The 20,962-nt window shown below is 39.4% G+C and overlaps 1 protein-coding gene across 1 annotated transcript in view; it reads right to left on the bottom strand.

Moving 5' to 3' along the window:
• Positions 1–20,962, bottom strand: part of ANK3 (ankyrin 3) — a 329,444-nt gene that overhangs the window by 64,647 nt on the left and 243,835 nt on the right. The window contains exons 26-28 of the mRNA XM_040624672.1: positions 15,328–15,434; positions 10,209–10,433; positions 7,273–7,427 (exon numbers count right to left, since the gene is read on the bottom strand). Coding sequence (XP_040480606.1) covers positions 7,273–7,427; positions 10,209–10,433; positions 15,328–15,434 — 487 coding nt within the window. The remainder of the gene's footprint in view (positions 1–7,272; positions 7,428–10,208; positions 10,434–15,327; positions 15,435–20,962) is intronic.

Here is a 20,962-nt window from a genome sequence, read left to right as displayed (position 1 = left end):
CATATTCTTATTCAGTTCTGGCAACTGCTTTCTGTCTGTCTGGATCAGCATTATTTTACATCTTTAACTATGCAAGGTAAGGATCGTCTTTGTTATTCAGATTTGCGCAATGCATTGAGTGCTGATGATGAAGAATGTCTAGAAACAATGATACATCTATTTGTTTTCCCCTCCAGCTTTAGCAATCCATATAGTTTCTGACAAACGTATTTCTTAAAAGTATTTTTAAAATGAATTTCTAATAATCATTTGCGTTTCCCTGCCACCCAGACCTCCTCTCCTCATTTGGTTGTGGCATCCCTTCCTTTAGAAAGTTGCTTTCTCTCTTGGGTGTGGGTCACTGAGTTAGTAAGGAAATGTATCGTCAAAAGCGGGTACATATGCCTGGATACCAAGCACTCATGTTCCCATTCATTCACCATGGCGAGATGACAGTCACGCGCCAAGAGCTGTTCCACGCACCGGGCATATGGCTGTCAACGAGTCAGAGCCGGTCCTTGTCCACAGGGACTTTACAGCACATCAAGGTAGACGGCAAAGTTCAAAGCTGCTTGTTACAGAAGAAGACAGGCCAGGTGTCACAGCCATATTTACCAGGTGGATCTAACTTACTCTGGGGTTTAGTGAAGGCTTTCCAGAAGAGAAGTCAGGGAGGGGATGTTTGGTCATGTCAGAACAATCATTCTAAGGTTTTTCTCCAGGACTGCAGAAACCTTATATTCCTTGCATCTGCTCCTCTATGTGTTTTTTTTTCCAGGAAAATGTTCCATATTTGCTTACTTTTCCAGTTACGTAAATAAAAAGCACGGCTTTCAGGCAATTAGCTCCATTATGTCACTTTCTTCAACCCTTTGTTTAAACTATTACTACTACATCCAGGCAAAAGACAAGTAATATAATCCCTTGTTCAAAATCAGGATCCTATATAATGTTTTAAAGCTGAACACCATAAATCAGTAACACAGCATGCCCAACAGATACGAAGCACACTGAACTCCGAGGGGCCTAGACTTGCTGTGTCTGGCATACTGGCCTCTATTCACATCCTCACTATAGGCGACAAAGGCTTACATCCAATCTCTCAGACTTGCCTCCCTGTCCTCAGAGGGCTAAGAGCCCCATTCTGTCTGACGTGTGGGTCAGGGTGTCTGACATCATTGTTTTGACCCACTAATGCTTCATAAAGACATGTAAATGCTGGCAAATTCACATACATAGGCATATATAAAACCGGCATTATTAACGTTCATTTGCTTTGGTCCCGTTCTCATTTCCCGGCTAGTTGGTGTGGGGAACCATTCCTGTATAGTCTCCTTTCCTTTTGCAACGTGGTAGGTGTCATGCAACGGATTTAAAATGAGTCTTATGGTCACAGATCAAAGGTCAGTCAGTTTTTTGTGATGGTTTAACTGACAGTATTTGGTATGCACTTCCCCCCCACACCCTAACATAATCTTGATTTGGTTCAGTTCGATTTTTACTTTTCCTCCAGAATTTTTCAAATTTGTTAACAGATTTGGTCCACAGATGGCGCTGTGTACAACATAAAGCTACCCATTTCGCTTCTCAGGGCTCCGCTGTTGCTACAATCTAACTTGATGCTGTAAGGTTACTCTTTGTCTCATGGCTGATAAATTAAAAACAAGTTCAACTGAAATGAACCACAGTAGCAATTTTTAACTGAGAAGTCTGTTTCTGCAGTTACTGTTGATACAGTTAGATAATAAATTATGGAAAATTTGTTTTCTGTTATGTAACATTATAGGTATCAATATCTCCTTCCTGCTTCAATTTACAAAAAGAAATAGCATAATTATTTCATCTAAAATGGATTATTTAAAACTTTCACTTGGTCTCATGGGAAAGTGAAGCAATGACAACAGCGAGGAACACATTTTCCTGGCACTGTAGCACTGTTTGGGGATCTTTAGCCACACTTTGTTCCAATATAGTGGCTGGGATTTTAAAATAATAGCATAATCCCTATATCCTCAAAGCAATCTTATGATGCTTAGGTAGCAAAGATTTTGATTTTAAAACCTAATAAATGCAGCTACACGAGTCTACACGCTGTCCAGAGGAGCACTGTCTAAAAGAAATAGAATGCAAGCCATATTTGTAATTTTAAATGTCCTCATGGCCACACTGGAAAAATAAAAAGGAACAGGTGAAATTAATTTAAACCCCTATCTTTTACCTAGCCCAGTATATCCAAAATATTACCACTTCAATTACCACTTCAACATGTAACCATTGTAAAAGTTATTAATGAGATCTAGATTTGTTGGGGGGTACTCTGTGTATCTGCTGTATTTTCCATCCACGGCATAGCTCAGTGCACGAGTTCTGTGTGCTCTATAGACACAGGCAGCCAGTGGTGACCGTAGCGACAGTGCAGGATGGGAGCATTTCTCAAGCTCTTCAATTCTAAGACCTCCAAGAAGGAAGGATTCTTCTGCTAGTAAATACTCCCAGTTCCAGCAAAACCACAAACTACAAAACACCCCTTGGGGTCTGACTTTGCAGGCACAATTTTAAGCATGTTTAATGGAACTCTGTGAGTTTAATTAACAAAAGGTTTTAAACTTATGAAGTGGATTCAGCTTGGTGCACTTTAAAACTGATGTTTTGGGGGGGAGCAGAGAATGAGTATTTTGGGTTTTGCAGTATCTTTTTCTCAGCAGAGACTAGACAAATGCTCAGACAAGACCTGTGTCCGCTGCTAAAGAGACAAGTTGCTCTGCCACATGATATCCCAGCGGTAACAGTAGGTTCTTCACACCCAGACCACCTGTCCTGTGTCATCCTAGCCTCTCACTTCAATAGAGCTTTGGTAACACACCTGCTTCATCAGCGAACCATCCACATGCTTCTGTCTCTGGGCTCGCTAGTGGCAGAATTAAATCTTAATTCCACTGTATTTTGCAATGACAGTTTTTTTCCTGAATACATATCATATCCTTTTGAGTCACAGAAGAACTAAGATGGTACCTTGATGAGTCATGGAAATTTTAAATAGCAGCTAACATTTACGTAACATTTTTATTCCACACAAAACACTTTCATAGGCATCCTTCATCTGAGAACATAGAAAGGTGAAGGAGTATTATAGAAAAACAGCTAAATTTGGAGTCAGAAGTCTGGATTTTAGAAGTCTAGATCTAGATTTTTTTACTATTTCCTGACTGGGCAGCAGTGATGGGGAGGTGTCAACCAGGACCAGGGCTTCGACTAGCCTTGTGTGATCTGGAAGAGGGTGCCACGGGGGCGGATACCGCCCTGCAGGTAAATTACTCGGGAACACTGGGTAAGAGTGCCCCTTTGTCCTTTGTCCTGCAGCCAGTGTCAGATCAGAGGGCTTGGCAAGTGGGAGAGTCAAGATTTTAGCCCCGACCTGCTCTCCTGCACAACTGTACTTGGCGGTGGCGATGGATCCTAACACCGGTTGAGTGGTTCTCATGTATCAGACCTTGGGTGAAGAACTTTACATACATTAGCTTGTCAGTTCCCCCTTAGTTCTCTGCGAGGTACCCTCACTTTACAGACTGAAGCTAAAGTTTAGAGAGATTGAGTGCTTGGTTAGGGTTGGACAGCCAGTAAGTGGTGGGGTCAGGATGAGAATTCCAGTCTATGCGATGTCCACAGATCCCGATCCTAACCACAGATTACACTGGGAAAATTATTCTCCTTGAAACTTTTTTACCCTGAAGTTACTCTGACTATGAAATTACTCTAACTCCTAAATTCTAATCACGAAATTGTGCATTTGGAAAGGCTTTGCAAGTTCTGAAATACTACAGAACCATAATCTAATCTTTACGAATGTGTTGTTTAGTCAAAATCCGTTATCAAAATATTGGCTAAGATGATTTTTAAATATTTGGGTTTTGAAATTTTCAGAGAATAAGGTACAATAGGACTAGTTATAAAAGTAGCATACAGATTAGTTATAAAGCAGGATTCATTTATGGAAGAGGGTTAAAAAGGAGACATTTATGGGGTGCCTGGGTGGTTCAGTCAGTTAAGCGTCTGCATTTGGCTCAGGTCATGATCCTGGGGTCCTGGGATCGAGCTCCCTGCTTGGCGGGAAGTCTGCTGCTCCCTCTCCCTCTGCCCCTCCCCACCACTCATGCTCTCTCTCTAATAAATAAATAAAATCTTTTAAAAAAATAAGTAAAACTGTAGTAAGGAAACTCTTTCTACTACTTCTAAGATAACAACAGAATCTGGGACCAAGGGCTCTATCATTATTTCTTTAAAACATCTAACAGAAGCCCTGAGTATGGTAACACCGAGGGCATCATTTGACTAAGCAAAAATAGGACTAATTCCTATTTGAAAACTGGTTTATGAAAAACAAAATAAATGCAAGTCAGCATGAAATCATGGCAGTCCATTCCATAAATAAACCTTAAGAATTAAAAAAAAATTCCACTTGTGATTGTTGGGACATACTAAAATCTATACTCAAAAATGAAGGAGAACATACTAGACTACTCAGTGTTTTTGCTAGAACTACAGTGTCTGATGAAGTAGCAAGTGGCCGTGTGTGGCTATCTGAAATTACGGAAACAGAATGACAAATTACCCTCCTCGGCTGCACTAGTCACATTTCAAGTACTCCAAAAGCACGTGTCTGGTGATTACTGTTGGACAGCATATGCATATAGAGTATTTCCATCATCGTATAGACTTCTATTGGACAGCACTGTTTTAGAATGTTCAGTATTTTTCCCAGAATATTGTTATTTCTCAGAACTTTCCTCAAAGTAAATGCTCCTCTTTAAATTTTTTCTCCTGGAGATTAACATTAATGATGTTTGGAATAAAGGAAATAGAACTTTTCCTCCAGAGAGCGACATAATTTTAAGGAGGTGCCTCTTCCTGCCCCTCACCGGCAATGGGCAAAAGCCTAAATCAGTGCTGTGTCTGACACTGGAGCTTCAAAGGTGATTCAGACACGTACCCTGCCCTCAGGAAGTTACAGTATTAAGGTAACTATCCATTAAAAAGAGAAGAGAAGAGAAGAGAAGAGAAGAGAAGAGAAGAGAAGAGAAGAGAAGAGAAGAGAAGAGAAGAGAGAAGAGAAAAAAGAAAAGAAAATCCTTGTGTAGGAGAGGTTACATTTCAATAACTAGTCATCTACTATGTTGGCATTTAAGACACACTAGAAACATGGGGGCACCTGGGTGGCTCGGTTGGTTGAGCCACCAACTCTTGATTTCAGCTCAGGGCATGGTCTCAGGGTTGTGGGATCGAGCCCTGCATCGGGCTCCACACTCGGGAGGCGTCTGCTTGAGATTCTCTCTATCTCTCTCCCTCTGCTGCTACCCCTGCTCATGTTCTCTCTCTCCCTCCCTCTCTCTCTCTTACATAAATAAAGTAAAATCTCAAAACAAAAAAGAAATACTAGAAACATGAAAATATTTATATACTTTACTTTCCTTGAATCAAAATAACTATCCTTTCTGGAAAACCCATTTCTCTTCTCTCCATTTTAAAATCCTGAATCATCTGTAGTCTTGTACTATTTTTAAAATGCTAACTCAAGTCATTCCCTTAGGATGTATTCTTTGTAAAACTTTCAATTGTGTCTTCTTATCAATTTCCTTAGAAGAGAATGACTACATTTCATGCTTTAAAATAAGTTAAGGTAATAAAAATTAGAACTCTTAATTACCACTGCATGTTCCTATTAGAAATCATTTGAAGTTATAGACGGTATAGGATATAAATATCAATATCATATATAAACATTTAATGATCCTCATTTAAGATGACTATTCTTCTAGACCTTAAATCTAGAGGTTTGTAGGAATTTTCCTCTTTAAGTTTATTTTCTTCTCCACGGGACGCACATTTCTAAAATCAGTGGGATATGGTTAAGTCTTTGAAAACAAGTTAGAACAAGATTTCAACACCTGCACTGCTGCTCAGTTTGGGTAACCTTAGTAAGCGACTTGACTGGTCTGAACTTCAGTTCCCTCATCTATACGGCGTGATTAAAACTACCTACTTTACAGTACTATACTTTTGTTTTAAATCCTACTACAGAAAGGAATTTATCACTGCCTCACGAACTCAACAATTATTAGTTCCCTTCTACCCTGCTGTAAAAACATCTTTAAATTCTTGGTTGGCTGCGATTAACTGTGTCTCATCCAGAACCTTTGGCGGGACAACTTTTTTCTCTAGAATGAATAGTGACAACAGCTGATATTTATGGAGGGCTTACTGTGTGTCAAAGGCTGTATTTCACAAGTGCTTCGCAGAATTATTTTTTCCCAGTCACAACCCTCTGGAGTAAGGAAGGTGATGGCCGTTTTACAGAAATAAAAGAGGCTCACAGGGACCAAAGAACTTGCCGACGGTCACCCCTCCAACACCCGAGTCGGTCCAGCTCCTTTGTCCTCCCTGGGAAACCAGGAGACTATGCTGGATGCATTCCAAAAGCCAGTGAATTTTATGGTATGTGAATTATATCTCCAGTAAAGCTGTTCTTTAGAACAACTGCTGAATTTGTAGTGATTAGGAAGTCAGTAGAAAGACTCATTCTGGGGTGAACCTGGTCTCTGATTTTTTTTAACCTTTTTAAAGGAAACCCCTGCATCAAGTAGCTAGTCTCGAAGCAAGTCTATTCCCGATGTCTAGTCAGAAAACCTGCTTGGTTCTGAGGCTCAGACAGCCGAGGGAGTGACATGCTCCCTATCAGAGTGACATGCTCAGCCACGTGGCCTTACCAGGTCACAGAACACGACACAGACTCCAATAACTAGCCTGCAACTTATTTTTTTTCCCCCGTGATTACTGCCCAATAGGAAATAAAAATTCATGAAGAATGCTGAAATAATCGGGGACAAAACAGAGATACAGGGAAGGATCCGGAAATAATAATTCCAAAAATAAAATGTGAACGTATTTCCTTAAAAATGCCCTGCATGCTTTGCATACCTTCCGTTATTATTCACCCCCTTCCTTACACATCTTGCACTTGGAAGACTCTCTTGGGTTTTGGAAAGATGAACATATTTGATTAAAGACTGAAAGAGTCACCACTGTAATATTTGTACATTAGTATTGCGAGAAAAAAAGTCTGTCGGATTAAAAGGAAGTTCCTGCCTGAGATTCCGAAAGCATCAATGAACGCCGGGGACCTGGACACCCAGCTCAGAATACAAACATGGGACGTTCGAGCCGCGTGAAGTTCGGCACGGCCAGGCCTTTGGTTTTGACCTGCGGACATTTACAAGGACAAGGAGTCGTCATAATTACCTTCGTCCATGCCATTAAGCAGTTCGGTTAAATCTTCATTTTTACTGTCAAACTGATGCTCCTTCCACGTCTCACCATTTTCACTTCGAAGAACAATGAGTTCTCTCTCTTTTCCTCGCATAGACCCAAAGTGAGGGATTTCCACTATGACAGGGCTGGAAAAAAAATCCACATTATTTTGCTATCAAATGAAATACATTTATAGTATCATACTTTCCACAACAGTTTCATTAACAGTATTCATTTGAAAATCAGAGGTGCCACTAAGGTTGGGAATGACTTCAAAGCTGCAGAATCATTTGCTAATTAAATCATGTTAGAAGCCTGAAAACATGCCATCATTCATTCATTCACGAACAATTCGTAAGGGCCTACTGCCTGTGAGGCATTTTGATTCAATAAGGGGAAAATATTCCGCACATATAAACAGGAGTTTTGAATCAAGGAATTGGAAGTTAGGAAAACAGACCGTAAGAAAGTTGGTCCATTTTTAAAAACACGATAGCTATATTATATTATACAAAAAAGCTAATGATTTAAAAGGACACAGTCATTTCTTTGAAAAAGAAATTCTGTAGATTTCCTATTTTGAAAGATCACAGGTGTTTGTCCCTGAGCAAGGAAACGATCGACATAACAGTTCACTCCCTCCAACAGTGACTTTCTGTGAATTTTATGGCCTGTACAGTCAAGGCATTTTGTCTGAGTTTTAATTTGTGAAATGGTAGTGGGCAACTTAATGTCCTAACTGTCATAGAACCTGCACAGGAAGACATACACTTCTGAAAAAGCACTTGTTGGTTTGAAATCGTAATACAGTGATACATTAATTTTTGACAGTGTCCTTTTGCCAAAGAATGTGAAAGGATGGCTGCAAATTGAAGACAGCCAATCGAACGCAGGAATAATTTTGTTAACTTTTAAAATAGGATAAATGCTAAAAAAGATGGATGGAAGTAAGCAGACCACAATCACACACAGTTTATGTAGTTGGATTGTGCAGCTTTATTTTATGACATTTAAGTAGACAGTATCATTATTCTCCTACAGAGGTTGTATGTAACCTCACCTCTTCATCCATGTGTTTATGTACATGTGATAATAGGAGACACGGGTTTAAATAGGTAAGAACATAAAAAGGGAGAGTCATTGTAATGACCCAATGGCATCAGTACAAAGGAGCATTTCATTTATTACAAAAGCATTCACTTAAAATGGGATGATAAATACAATTTTTCTTTTGGAAAAATAATTATAATTAATTCAAATTAAGGATCTGAAAATTTGTATAGTGCCTTTATTTTTTGATAGGTAGAAACAAAATCAAGTATTGCTAAGAGTGTCAATAATTTCAAGAGTTAAGATATTTACCGTGGTTTTAACCACATATGATTTGTCATTAATTTTTTTTTTTGAGAACTAGATACAATCTTTGCAGGTTAATGTATCAGATACTGTCTCTGTAAATATTTAAGGAATGCGGCTTTGTGTAGGACATTCAACAATACTGGAGAGAAGGTATGAACCAGGGCCTTTGACCAAGGTGAAAGCCAAGCATACTTTTCATAACAGGTCTCTTCATGCAGACTGCCAAGGCAAATCCACCAATCGGACAGACAAGCAAACAAACAACAAATACCAACACATTTCAGCTTAAACAAAACAAAACGAGACAATTTAATAACTTTAGAAGAATATGCTATCTGCTGCCTAGTTGGCTTTCTTTTAGTATCTTCTATTCCCAACATTTATCAAATTCAGTTTACTTCTTGAGGACTTCTGTCTCTCAAAGCCCGTAAAGATGACTTAGTATGTATAAGTATGTACTTTTAAAAAACTGTAACTCCAGACACGTACATATATATATATATATATGTACACATATATATATTCACACACGTATGTATCATTTACAGCAAATGTTGATTCAAAGCCTGCAAATACCTTCTCTTACGCTGGGTTAAAATTAGATCGTCAGTCTGTCTTAAACACTATCAGAACCAGTTGAAACACTTCAAATTAAAGAAAGGTTCACAGAAGCACAAAGTTATGAAGCAGAAGGCTTGCAGTGAATTCCACATGCTGGCGAAGCAGGGTAGGTAACGGGGCTACAGTTAAGTCAAGCCACTATGATTTCTGTGTCTTTCAGTGACACACATCAACTGAAAGCATTAAAAACTGAAAAGATAAAAATAAAATTAAGACAAGAAGACGACCATGGGGGTGACAGAAAAAAATTGAAAATGGAAAAAAGAATTGTAGACATTCTGTATCTTGTCTATAAAGATCCTACCCAATAAATTTTGTTCCTTGAGGCCCAAGCTGCAGGATTCGGCTAACCAAGCTCTCGCCCTCATTTACAGGGGGAGGATTGGTAGGAAGATGCAGTTTACTGAATAGCATCCATGCAGCAGGAAGAGAAACGAGAAGGGGAAATTGTGAACAAACTGTCCGTCACGACAGAGCCTGCCTGCTTTGCACCCAAGTGCCACCTCAGAAAATGAATTCATGTTTCCTTTTCTCAAAGGCCCCTATCACCATGGATTCTTTCCCTAAAAATTATCTTTAAACAAGACAGGTACCCATAGGAGCCATTTATTCAACGTGGCGAGACAGTTCCGGCATCTCTAGTTTTCCCTAAGAATGGTGCCTTGACTTCCACGGGGGCCGCTGGGGTTCCGTGCACTCACTGAGCAGAGAACATGCTTCTGGGTTAGTAAAAGCTTTGACCGGCAAACTGAGTTAAGGAAGTTATCAGCCTACTAGCTTTTCAGAGAATTACACAGCTCTGTGACCTTTGACGCTACACGAAAGGTGTGCTCGATCAAAACGGTCCAACTAAGTAGTTTTAATAGTTAGCTACTTGAGTTAAAAAGGGCAAAGGAAACCAAATATATCATACAAGGGCCAAGGTAAAAATTGAGAAAATAACTTACCCTAAAAATTGTGCCCCTGCAGGACCCATTTCTACCAGCCTACTGGCTAATCCCTCTCCTTCCACCATGGGGGGTGGGTTGGCCAGTTTATGTCTCTTTACCAAGCGGCAGGTGATGCGCGTGGGGGCCGTACACTTGCGCGGAGGGATGATGATTCTCATGCCGTGGTGCCGGCTGCCTCTCATGGAGCCGCCTCGCGCGTCCACCATGAAGCTAACCAGAAACCTGTGAGGAGAGACCGGAGGCCAAATCAAGGCGAGAAGAACACGATCTTCACAGGAGGTTCTGCGATTAAATGTTAAGGTTTGAAACGACAGACAAGGTAGCTCTCATTTCCTCTCTTTAAAAATAAATCGGAAGTAAATACAGTGGAGTCACATCAAACATGCATTCGACTTGTGAACTGGGCAAAAAGTGGGACGCGACAACTTATTTTCGGGGGGACGCTGGCCTCCTAACGGAAGCCAACGACTTAGACGCTCACGTTGAGGAAGAGTGAATGTTTCAAAGCTGGAATAAAGACTGGCTCTTGCAGGACCATCATGCGTGTAAAAACACGAACTATGTGGTCTCTAAGGATGACTTAAGCTATATTCAAGCGTCATTTTAACTATAAATGCTTTTAGCCAGAGGCTGACTATGAAACCTCTCTCCCTGACAAGTCAGATGAAACTCCACGGTATGTCTTAACATGTACAGCTCATAAAATAAATATATACTTAATCAGACCGAACACTCTAATTTTTACTACCACAAAGCAGAATATAAGAATAAAAGCAGGTGACTAATTTTGCTCAGGCAATTTTGATGGAGAGGGATTTAATCTTTTCAGTTTAAATTTGGCCTTAAAACTGTTTAAAATAACCTACGCTTGAATATCTGTATAGCCATACAAAACTGAATACTTATAGACTTTCAGAAAATGTCTCTAAATTATATACTATAATTCTGTCATTGGCCTTTCTATTAAAGCTAATGAAGAAAAATTATTTGTCGGCATGTAGATGTGAAAATGTAAAGAAATTAATAGTATCTTATCTGGGTTATAGCATATTGCAATTCCTGATTCCTATCACAAGCTCACGCAGCATCCTCCTCGAATCTTTGGTATTATAAAGCGCTCTGGTGCACGTACACCAATGAGCCTGACGTATAGAAGAGTGCAAGTCGGACAGAAGAACATACGTCCCTTTGCATTCCCACGTTCACATGTGAAAATATGCTTATTACTTGAACAGCACCAAATGTTGATAATTAGAAAATTATCTGAATACCTGTAGTATCGGGGGGAGGGAATAATCCCATCCATCAAAATCTTCTACTAAATATAGTTCATTTAAATGCAGTCCTAACATCTTGCAAACAGATTTTAGGACTTTGCATGGAGGTCCTAGCTGGGGCCCTTTTCCTTAAGAGTGATGCTTCTCAGCCTTAGGAGAGTAACTGTTTCAACAAAGCAAACTGACGGGCCATCCCCACGGAGAAAGGAAATAGCATGGGGCTCATTTTTCAGCCAATCAGATGTTCGGAACCAACTCTGGTCATCGGTTAGTGGAATCAGCTTCACGCCCTTCTGCTTATTTTGGATTTAGCCATTTTCCTCTGGATTACGTTTTTTGGTAACATTAGACCTACTTTGAGAGGCTGGAACCAGGGTACTATTCAAAGTAAGAGGGGAAGAGACTGACCCCCTCAAAACCAAAACAGAACACAGCACCTCCCAAGTCAGAGACAAAGATACTGGTTCACTTGTGCAAGTGTCCACACGCATTGCCTCCAGTGCTAAACGATGACAAGGCTCCCTTGAAACTGCCCTGGTGAGCCCACATTGTCTTAGATAGACACATACTTAACAGCTACCTTTACTCAGTAATGCAGACAATAGGGCAACCTTATAAAGAAGCCTAGGACAAAACCTGATCCTTCCCAGCATTCAGTAGTGAAGATCAACTCGTGATGGGGAATAATAGCAACAGAATGGATTAAAAATGATCCAAGATAAGCTCTGGGGGCCACCTGGCTGGCTCAGCTGGTGAGGCATCCGACTTTCGATCTCGGGGTCATGAGTTTGAGCCCCACGTTGGGTGTAGAGATCACTTAAATAAAACTTCGAAAAAACAAAGATAAACTCTGGGCTTGAAAATTTGGTTGTATTAGCACAAATAAACACTAGAATGTTTACACTGGGAGGGCAATGTTTGCCCTGGCAATAAGCAGCTGATCTCAACAATATAGATGTTAATTCAGATCAGGCCTGTCTTGTTCACTGCTTGACCTGCAGAGCTGAGCACAGTCCCAAACACAGTAAGCACATAATAAATGTTTACTGAGTGATCCATTGAGCAAAAACTACTGTGTTAAGGGCACTTAGGAAACTGCCTGGGACAGACGAGGTTACTAATACTGAAAATATATCTATGTGAGAAGGATATATATAAAAAAACACTTGTAGCTGAGCAGCCTGAAGGTCGTATAAGAAGGTTATCCACGTCAATATAAAAATACCCAAACTACAAAGAATATCACAACCAAATGGAAAAAACAGGCCTTAGAAGATTTTAACGACAAATTAGAAGAAGCTCTTTCTCTGGGTTCCGCATAGCACCCAGTGCCCAGCTGGTATTCATTAGCAATTATTTATTCTAAGGTTTTCAATTCTATAGAGCCAGTAGACTGAGGAAAGGTGATAACACATGTTAAGCAGGATAGGGTCCTATTACTCAGTCACATCATGAAATACAGTGATTTGTTTTCCAAACTCATTCCTTACATATTCTGTGCAAAATCAAATTTCATGCAATATAACTTATTAGGAACAAATCAAAAGGTGATGTTTAATCATATTTGTTGTATTTTATTAATATGTAAACTAAAGCAGGAATTCTACGGATGATCTAAAACTAACACATGAATGTTTCTAGTTTTAAGAACAGTGGGATGACGAATGCTGATACACTACAGACATTGACACATCTAACTGTGGGAAAACTTCACATAAATTAAAAATACAAAAAAGGATGGTTCACATAAAGGACACAGTTATCACCTTGAATCATACTGAGGAAGTGGAGAAGAATAGCTGCAAAATAATTTAGAAAGCAAATGGGAAAAATTAATGTAAGATAATTAGAAGCAGGCAACAGAAAATGTCAATGACAAGCAAAGGAAAAATAAAAACCATCAGAACGTGAAACCAAGGCATTTGGCACTTGTGGGACAACCTGGAACAATATTCGCCTTAAGTGGCTACAGAGGCTCCACCACAGCCCTGGCATTAGTGAATCGTGTCCAAGTGAGTATCAAGTCGATAGTTTCCTTTTCAAATTAGCCCACGCTAACTGCCATTACCTTTGCTCTCCTGCACAAGCCTACTGCCTTCAATAAATTCAAGAGGAAGGAGAGAGAATTTGTGTATTCCAATATTTCATTGTCTCCAGCGTATGGGAAAGTTTACTTCTGATTTTATTATTCTCTGCTCCCTCAACTTCTCATGTGAAGCTCAAACTACCATTTGAAGCAAAGCACATGAGTTAACTAAATTAGACCCTAGGACTTTTCTTTCCCATGTAGAGAATACAAGATGCTGGTTCTAGGTATTTGTGACATGGCAACAATTCACTAAGCTTGGTACAAAAAATCCTGAGCATGCTGCTCGCTGAGTGTGTCCCAAGTATTTTATATTTTCCTTCTCAACTGATTTTTTTTTTTTTTTTTGCTTTCTCAACATTAGACCCATGAACATCTAACATCAGTGGAGTAAATATTTAAGCAATTAAAAATTAATATTACTATAACTAAAGATTTTTCTGATTGAGTAAAAGAAATGCAATGTTAATGAGTCAAAGACCACCATGTATAGTTTATAAAGCCCTTTCATGTCAATTATTTCTATTTGAATGATATTGCAACTCTTTGTGCGACAAGCCGCAGTTCTGTAAGACTACTTTAAATAACCTGCAGCATTACTCTGAGTCCGACTTTTCGTCTATAAAATGGGGGTAACGAATAAAACCTATCTCGCAGTATCACTTCAAGGTTCAAATAAAAATTAAGTCAGATAATACATGTAAAAACATTTAATACAATGCCAGGCACATACAAAGGTAAACATTAGCTATTATGATTTATTTTAATTAAAAGCAGCAGAAAATACTTCATATAATACATATAGCATTTCAGGAAGGTTACTTATTGCTAATTTATTTAATTGCAAACTAATCCACCCTTGTCCTGGATCACAACTAATTTATGGCTTAAATGCCAGTTTCAGAGGTGAAAACACCTGGATGTTTTCATCATCTTAATTATTTCCATTCCATTTGTGTGGATTCATTGAGCCCATGTTTTAATTTCCTACAGCTGAAGAATCCCATATCTAAATATATGCTGATTATCAGTTCAGCAGTTGGAGCAGGTCACCTCCCACTGCCTACCCCAGATTCTGCCGACCAGTGGGAAAATAGGAAGGAGCCTGTCCCATGTGGTTTTTACCACTGCACCCCTGGGGTACACACATTGGTACATTCACTTTTTAAAAGTGAATTCCTTTCTTTCCATTTAAAAATTAATTTCTCTTCTAATTATAATTTAATACAATTTAATCCTAATTTTATTTCAGGAATGCAGAAGGTACCAAACTTGATCTGAAGATTTGAGGCTCAAAGCAAAGCACGAAAGCAGACAGCAAGGTAAATGAACAGATATACCCACATATTTAATTTTTCATTAGAAAGGAAAATCAGGTACTCAGAAATAAAACTTCATTTAAATAAAGTAAAATTAAGGAAAATGACCGGATTTATTTTTTTTTAATTGAAAAGAGAAATTAAAGACCTGGGAATAGTACCAGAACAGGCAAGAATTTTTTATGCACCAATACTTTAATTCTTTTCCTTTCCAACACTGTGCTTTCTTCAACAGAAAACAGATATACCATTTTGCTCAGAAAAAGAATTAACTAATGACTCACTAACATAGATCACACATACTCAACTAATGAAATCTTCAGAAGACCAATATTTTATACACATGAAGCCTGTCGATATGAATTTATAGCTCCAAATAATAAATGTAATGTTCGTTTAATAGGATAAAGGCAAGTGACCTTAAGATTACTTACCCAGAATGAACAGGACTTGAGACAAGATTGACGTTGTCCAAGGTATCTGCAGCCCAGCTATAATGTCTTAGAGAATCTGAGTCAAATTCTCTTGTGAATGTTAGATGCTGCAAAATAAAAGGACATACAGCATCAACGACCCACACAAGACAGTTTCTCTGTAGCCACAAAATACACCTGTGTGTCTCTGTAAGTCCAGACAGTCAAACAATTTGTACTTCCTCCCCTAACGGTCCACATTGAAGTTTCGAGATAGGAACCAAAGTTTACTGATATGTTGTACTATTTCAAACTTTTAAGAAAGCATCTTGAATAACTGCCATGGCAAAAGGAATATCACAGATTTCCGATGGGAAGTAGACATAAAGCACGCCTGCTGATTACTAAAGTACGATCGTCAGCTTGAAGAAAGGCATTTGAGATGTAACCTGAAAAGTGACTTTTCCACGAAACACAGTATACAACTGACACGAAACTATGATTACTGTGACCTGGGTTTTGACATTATTTTCTTGAAAACGAACAATGTAAGTCTGTCCGTTCAAGGAAAGTAACTGATGGCATTAGTTGCTAATGATAATTTGAGTTTTCAAACAAAAATTAGTATTTTGGAAACTTAATGTGCACCTCCGTGATGAGCTCAGTGGTGATATTAACAAATGTGATATATTAGTTCTGGATAAGAAACATGTGTCAACAGGATAAAGATTTGCATAAATTAGTAAAGCAATAGTTTCCAAATCACCAATGAACGATGTTCTATCAGCAAAAGGTACATTCGATGTGGAAATGCTAACCATGATTTTAATGCTTGAACACATCTCCAAATTCATCTTACAATTAGAAAATTCTTTCCCACGTCTGAAAAAATCATCAATCCTGGTGACTTTTGTTTTTCCAAGTGGGGCACAGTAGCTAGTAGAAGCCTGCTGCGGCCACACCAGGTAACTATGGAAATGGGCTCCAGCTGGGGCAAAGGAGGAGCTGGGGAGCTGCACTCTGGGGAGGCGAAGATCTGGAAGAGCTGAGTGGACTTTTTGTTGCCATTTTTAACTTGGGTGCCTTTGCTGATTCTCAATGCACACAGAATTGGGGCTTTTTACCGACAGGGGCCACTACTGGGGAATAGAAAAACCAAGGGAGTTTCGGTGGAGATTTGGGCGGCCTTAAGCATGCTACAGATTTCTGTGAAGAACATTTGCTGAATTCTGGGGCTGTGCAGAACAGGAAGCCAAAAACCTAACCAGAAAATCTCCAGAAGGCAGTGTTGCTTCTTGGCAGTTTCCTGAAGAAAAGCTTGAGTTTGGGCCTCGTCAGGGGAGGGGATCACACAAGATTCCCACGTAAGGATCCTCACAAAGGCCAGGGACAAACCTGAGGTGGTCTGAGTTTACCACGGCTGCGAATGGTTTTGCCTCGTTGCAGCAAAACCTCGACTGGATTGAAATAATCAGCCACCACTCTATTTGTCTAGCAGAGGCAGGGTGCACCCTCTGTGGAGAATTACATCATCGTCGGGTGTGTCGTGCCTACGACTTTTCATATGTCATGTCCGGCATGCAGTGAGAAATTGCCAAGCATGGCCAGAGCACATGAACGAAAACAAAATAAAGCCGATACTATAAACAGACTCCCAGGTCACCCGACATTTTGAAGTAAGCAAATAAGAACTTCAAAACAGCTATGATTAGTATGTTGAAGAAAAGAGGGGAAAAAACAGATGAAAGAAATTAAAAGGTGGATGATTTAACAGAGCCCTGGAATGTATGTAAGAATCGAATGGGCATTTGTTCACTTGTAAATACAATGTCCGTTCTTGACAAGACACAGTAGAAAACAGGGTTAGAAAATTGGAAGTGTAGACGGAAAAATGTACAAAAGATAGGATTTTAAAAAAAGAACGGAAACTACAGAAAATCGTACAAGTGGCCTATGGAACACGGTGAAAGTTTTTCCCACGTGTAACTGGACTCTGGGAAGAGGAGAGCAAGGCAGAAGCTACATGAGGAGGGAGCAGCCTTCTTTTGCTGGTCTCCAGCCAGAAAGGGACAGAGCCTCAGGGCAGAAAATGGGAAGTCTTCTCCGGGATTTCCCAGTGATTTAGGATTCACTGGGAATTGGAATTTCCCAGTAAAATGTCCCTGGCTTCTTACTTAAGTAGAAATCATGGATGGCAAGCTCTCCCCCATGCGGAGAGCTTCCAATGAGCTCAGTGGTGATCAAACAGCCAAGAGTCACTGCACAGTTGAGAAGTATCTAACATGAGGAATAAAATAAACAAATAAGCAAACAGAACAAGAAACAGAGGGATTTTAGGAAGAAGAAAGCTTAAAATTTTTCATTGATGTCCAGAGAGAGATGAGATCTTCTTACACTTATAAAGCAATAAAACACTAAAAACAAACGAAAAACCCAGAGGGAAAAAAAAACTCATAGAAAGTAACAAATACAGAAAATAGGAGAACGCACAAGAAAGCAGAGGACCATTTCAGGAATTTCAAATCCATTTCCTTTCTCAAAAAAAAAAAAAAGTTTCCAGAAAGCAAAAATAGTGAAATAGAGGAGAAGAAACCAAAGAAATAATTCAAGAAACTTCCCTACAGCAGAAGACCTGAGTTTGCAGAGTAAAAGGATCTACTTGAGTGACCAGCACTATGAATAGAAACCCACTCTACCACATCATCATGAAATTTCAGAACTTGGAGACAAAGAAAGAATCTACAAATTTAGAGAGGGAAAAACAATCACAGATGGCAGACTTCCATCAGACTTTAAACAGCAAAAACTGAAGTTCAAGGCAATGGAGCAATTCCTTCAATGTTCTGTGAGGAAATGATTTTAACCCAGAATTCTAAAACCAGCCAAAAATAAAAAATAAAAACAAAAAACAAAAAAAAGGTGTGAAAATAGAACTAAGATATTTCAGAAATATAAAACCCCCCAAAATATATTTCTCATGAACCCTGTAAGGAAACGATTGGAAGATGTACTCCATCAGAATGAAGGATTAAACCAAGAAGGAGGAAGACACAGGGTCTAATGTAAGAATATAGGGAATTTTCACGGTGACAGTGAAGGAAGACCCAGGAGGACATCCATGCAGCGGGCCCGCAAGGAACTTGACTAGTAGGAAAGCACAAAGAGAGATGAATTAAACAGAAGAAATTTATAGAACACCTGATGAGTGTGAACATATTAGAGGAGACTGGCACAACTGGGTTGGAGTTTGGGGAGCGGGTAGGGATACACTGAGAAGACCAAGCAAATGAAAAAATTCTAGGGAAAGCAAAATATTGTGCCTAAAAGAAAATGCAATCATAACACACTTCACATCTGTGGTAACATTTACGTGGGTGTAATAACAGAAGCACGGAATATTGGCATAACCAAAATAAGACACAACTGTTTGGGGAAAGTGGGGGGGATGGAAAGCGTGCATGGTGGGACGGAAGAGGTATTCAAAAAATAAAAACTTCATCTTCCATTTTGGGAAGTCAATAAATTATTCCTGAAATGGGCGAAAGCCAACAGGAAGCCACATGTACATATTATTTGGAGACACAGAAGCACATAACAAGATTGATCAAGAGGTACTTTTAGCAGTTGTCTCTGGAGAGGAGAAATGGGAGGCTGAAGGTGTATATGGGGATTCTTTTTCTTTCCTAATGAGTATGCCTTATAAAATGACATGGCTTATTTGTTTGATTAACTTTGATAATAAAACATAAATTTAAAAACATACTGTGAATTACAAAGATTTTTTTAAAAGCCCTAAAATCAAAATGGAAAACAATGAGGCCACAATAGCAAGGTCCTAACCCCAAAAGAGCAACACATCATTACTTCAGAAAGTTCCCCAATTCTACATGGGTTGACTAAAGATTATGTGTTGGTGTTAGTCTGGCCTTATTTACGAATTTTACTGACTTTTGGAGACCCCAACTGACTAACCTTCAGAATAGGGCAAATGTTAACAAACAGTGGGTGGTGATGCTTACTTTATTTAATTTTTTAGCAAACTATAATTCCTTCATTTGGGGCCCTGAGGTCATTTTTCACAAAGGACCCATTTAAAAAAAAAAGTTCTAATAAATAAGTAATACCACTCCTCTTTGGTAATTACAGTAAATTATTTACCTTTGGTACTCTTAGCAACATGCACTGGCAACATTAATTATTGAAACAATGAATTATACCACACAAGAAGGCATCGTGGCCATCATGCACTATTTATGGAGGCGGGAGGGTGCCAGCACCTGGACCCCAAGTCCCAGCCAGTCCTCCCCAACTCCTTTACTCTCCAAACTCTTTGCCACTCATCGAAACTCTGTCATCATACAAATGAACAAATGTGTAATGAACAAATATCCTTGGTCAGAACGATGACCGGTACATCCCAGTATTTGTCCCAGGTTTTTTCCCAGAGAGGTTTGCTGAGGCTTATGAGCAAACAGACCTACCACTTTTAAAAAGCTACACACAAAGAGCCTGCATTGCATCCATCTAAACACAAAATAAGGCAATTTGACTGAACCTGTAGTTTTTATAGAAAGAGACCGAATTCGTAGCTTCATTTCTGAGCTCCCTGTCTCCAAATACTTAGTTCTACAGATGAGTATTTACTTAAAACGGAAATGTTAAATTTGACCTGTTTATATATTTTCATAAACAATATGAATTCCAAAATGTTCTGACACATTGTTGGGAATTGCACCATGGTACAAGGAAAAGCTTTTCCTCTATTTGGTTACTGAACAAATAGACACTCAAAATGACAGTAGGATATCGCATTATGGTGATAGTTATGAAAGATGAACTAGATTGGCTCTTAAGCTTCCCACAGCAAGTAGGGTGTTCCCAGGGCTTAATGGAAAAAGTTGGCAGACTTAGATTTCAAAATTGCCTTCGCTACTTCTTAATGGAGAACACTTCATTCCCACTCCTGAGTTTTCCATTTTGAAAGGCAACTCAGTTGTGTAACTGTGGGCCTCTTCCTATCCCTTTAGATTCACGTTGGCCCTGGAGATGTGGAGTGATTTATCTGGCTGGTAGATCTGGGAAAGGCAGCTGGGAAGGCTTTGCTCAAACTCAATGTTCACTCTCTGGGGCTTCAGCTTGGTCCCAGAGAGCGAACACGCCCCTCTGCTCCCCGAAGCCTACCTCCTTGAGGGGTATGCCTGCCCTAGGGTTGGCGATGTGGGCCACTGGGTAGGGGATGTGCCTATTTCAGGGGTTCAGTTAGCAGGCCTACTTGGCTCAGACACTAAGCCAGCCCTCAACCTGGCCTCCATCAGGAATAAAGGAAATATTCTGCCTTTGACCTTTCCTTGTCTTTCTTTATCGAAAGCCCTCTTGGAGATGCCCCAACATGGCTTCCCGGCTTCATGATCCTAAGTGTATTTCTTAGCTTTTCCCAATCTTAGTTTCCTCATTTGCAAACTGAGGGTTGGTTGCTGTGGAGATTAAATAAAAACGTACATCAAAAATCTGGCACCAAGGCCAGTGTTGGTATGGAGTCATATTAATGTTTCTTTATATATGAAGTCATTTCTGTTTTTCAAAGGACTTTCATTTATATTAGCTCATTTGCTAAAATGTGATAATTTGGGGAAAACACAGCAAAAACAAAAATGTT

Source organism: Ursus maritimus, unplaced genomic scaffold (assembly GCF_017311325.1).
Source record: "Ursus maritimus isolate PB19 unplaced genomic scaffold, ASM1731132v1 scaffold_7, whole genome shotgun sequence".
Taxonomy (NCBI): domain Eukaryota; kingdom Metazoa; phylum Chordata; class Mammalia; order Carnivora; family Ursidae; genus Ursus; species Ursus maritimus.
Note: the sequence above shows the minus strand (reverse complement) of the source record. Positions and strands in the feature narration are given on the sequence as shown.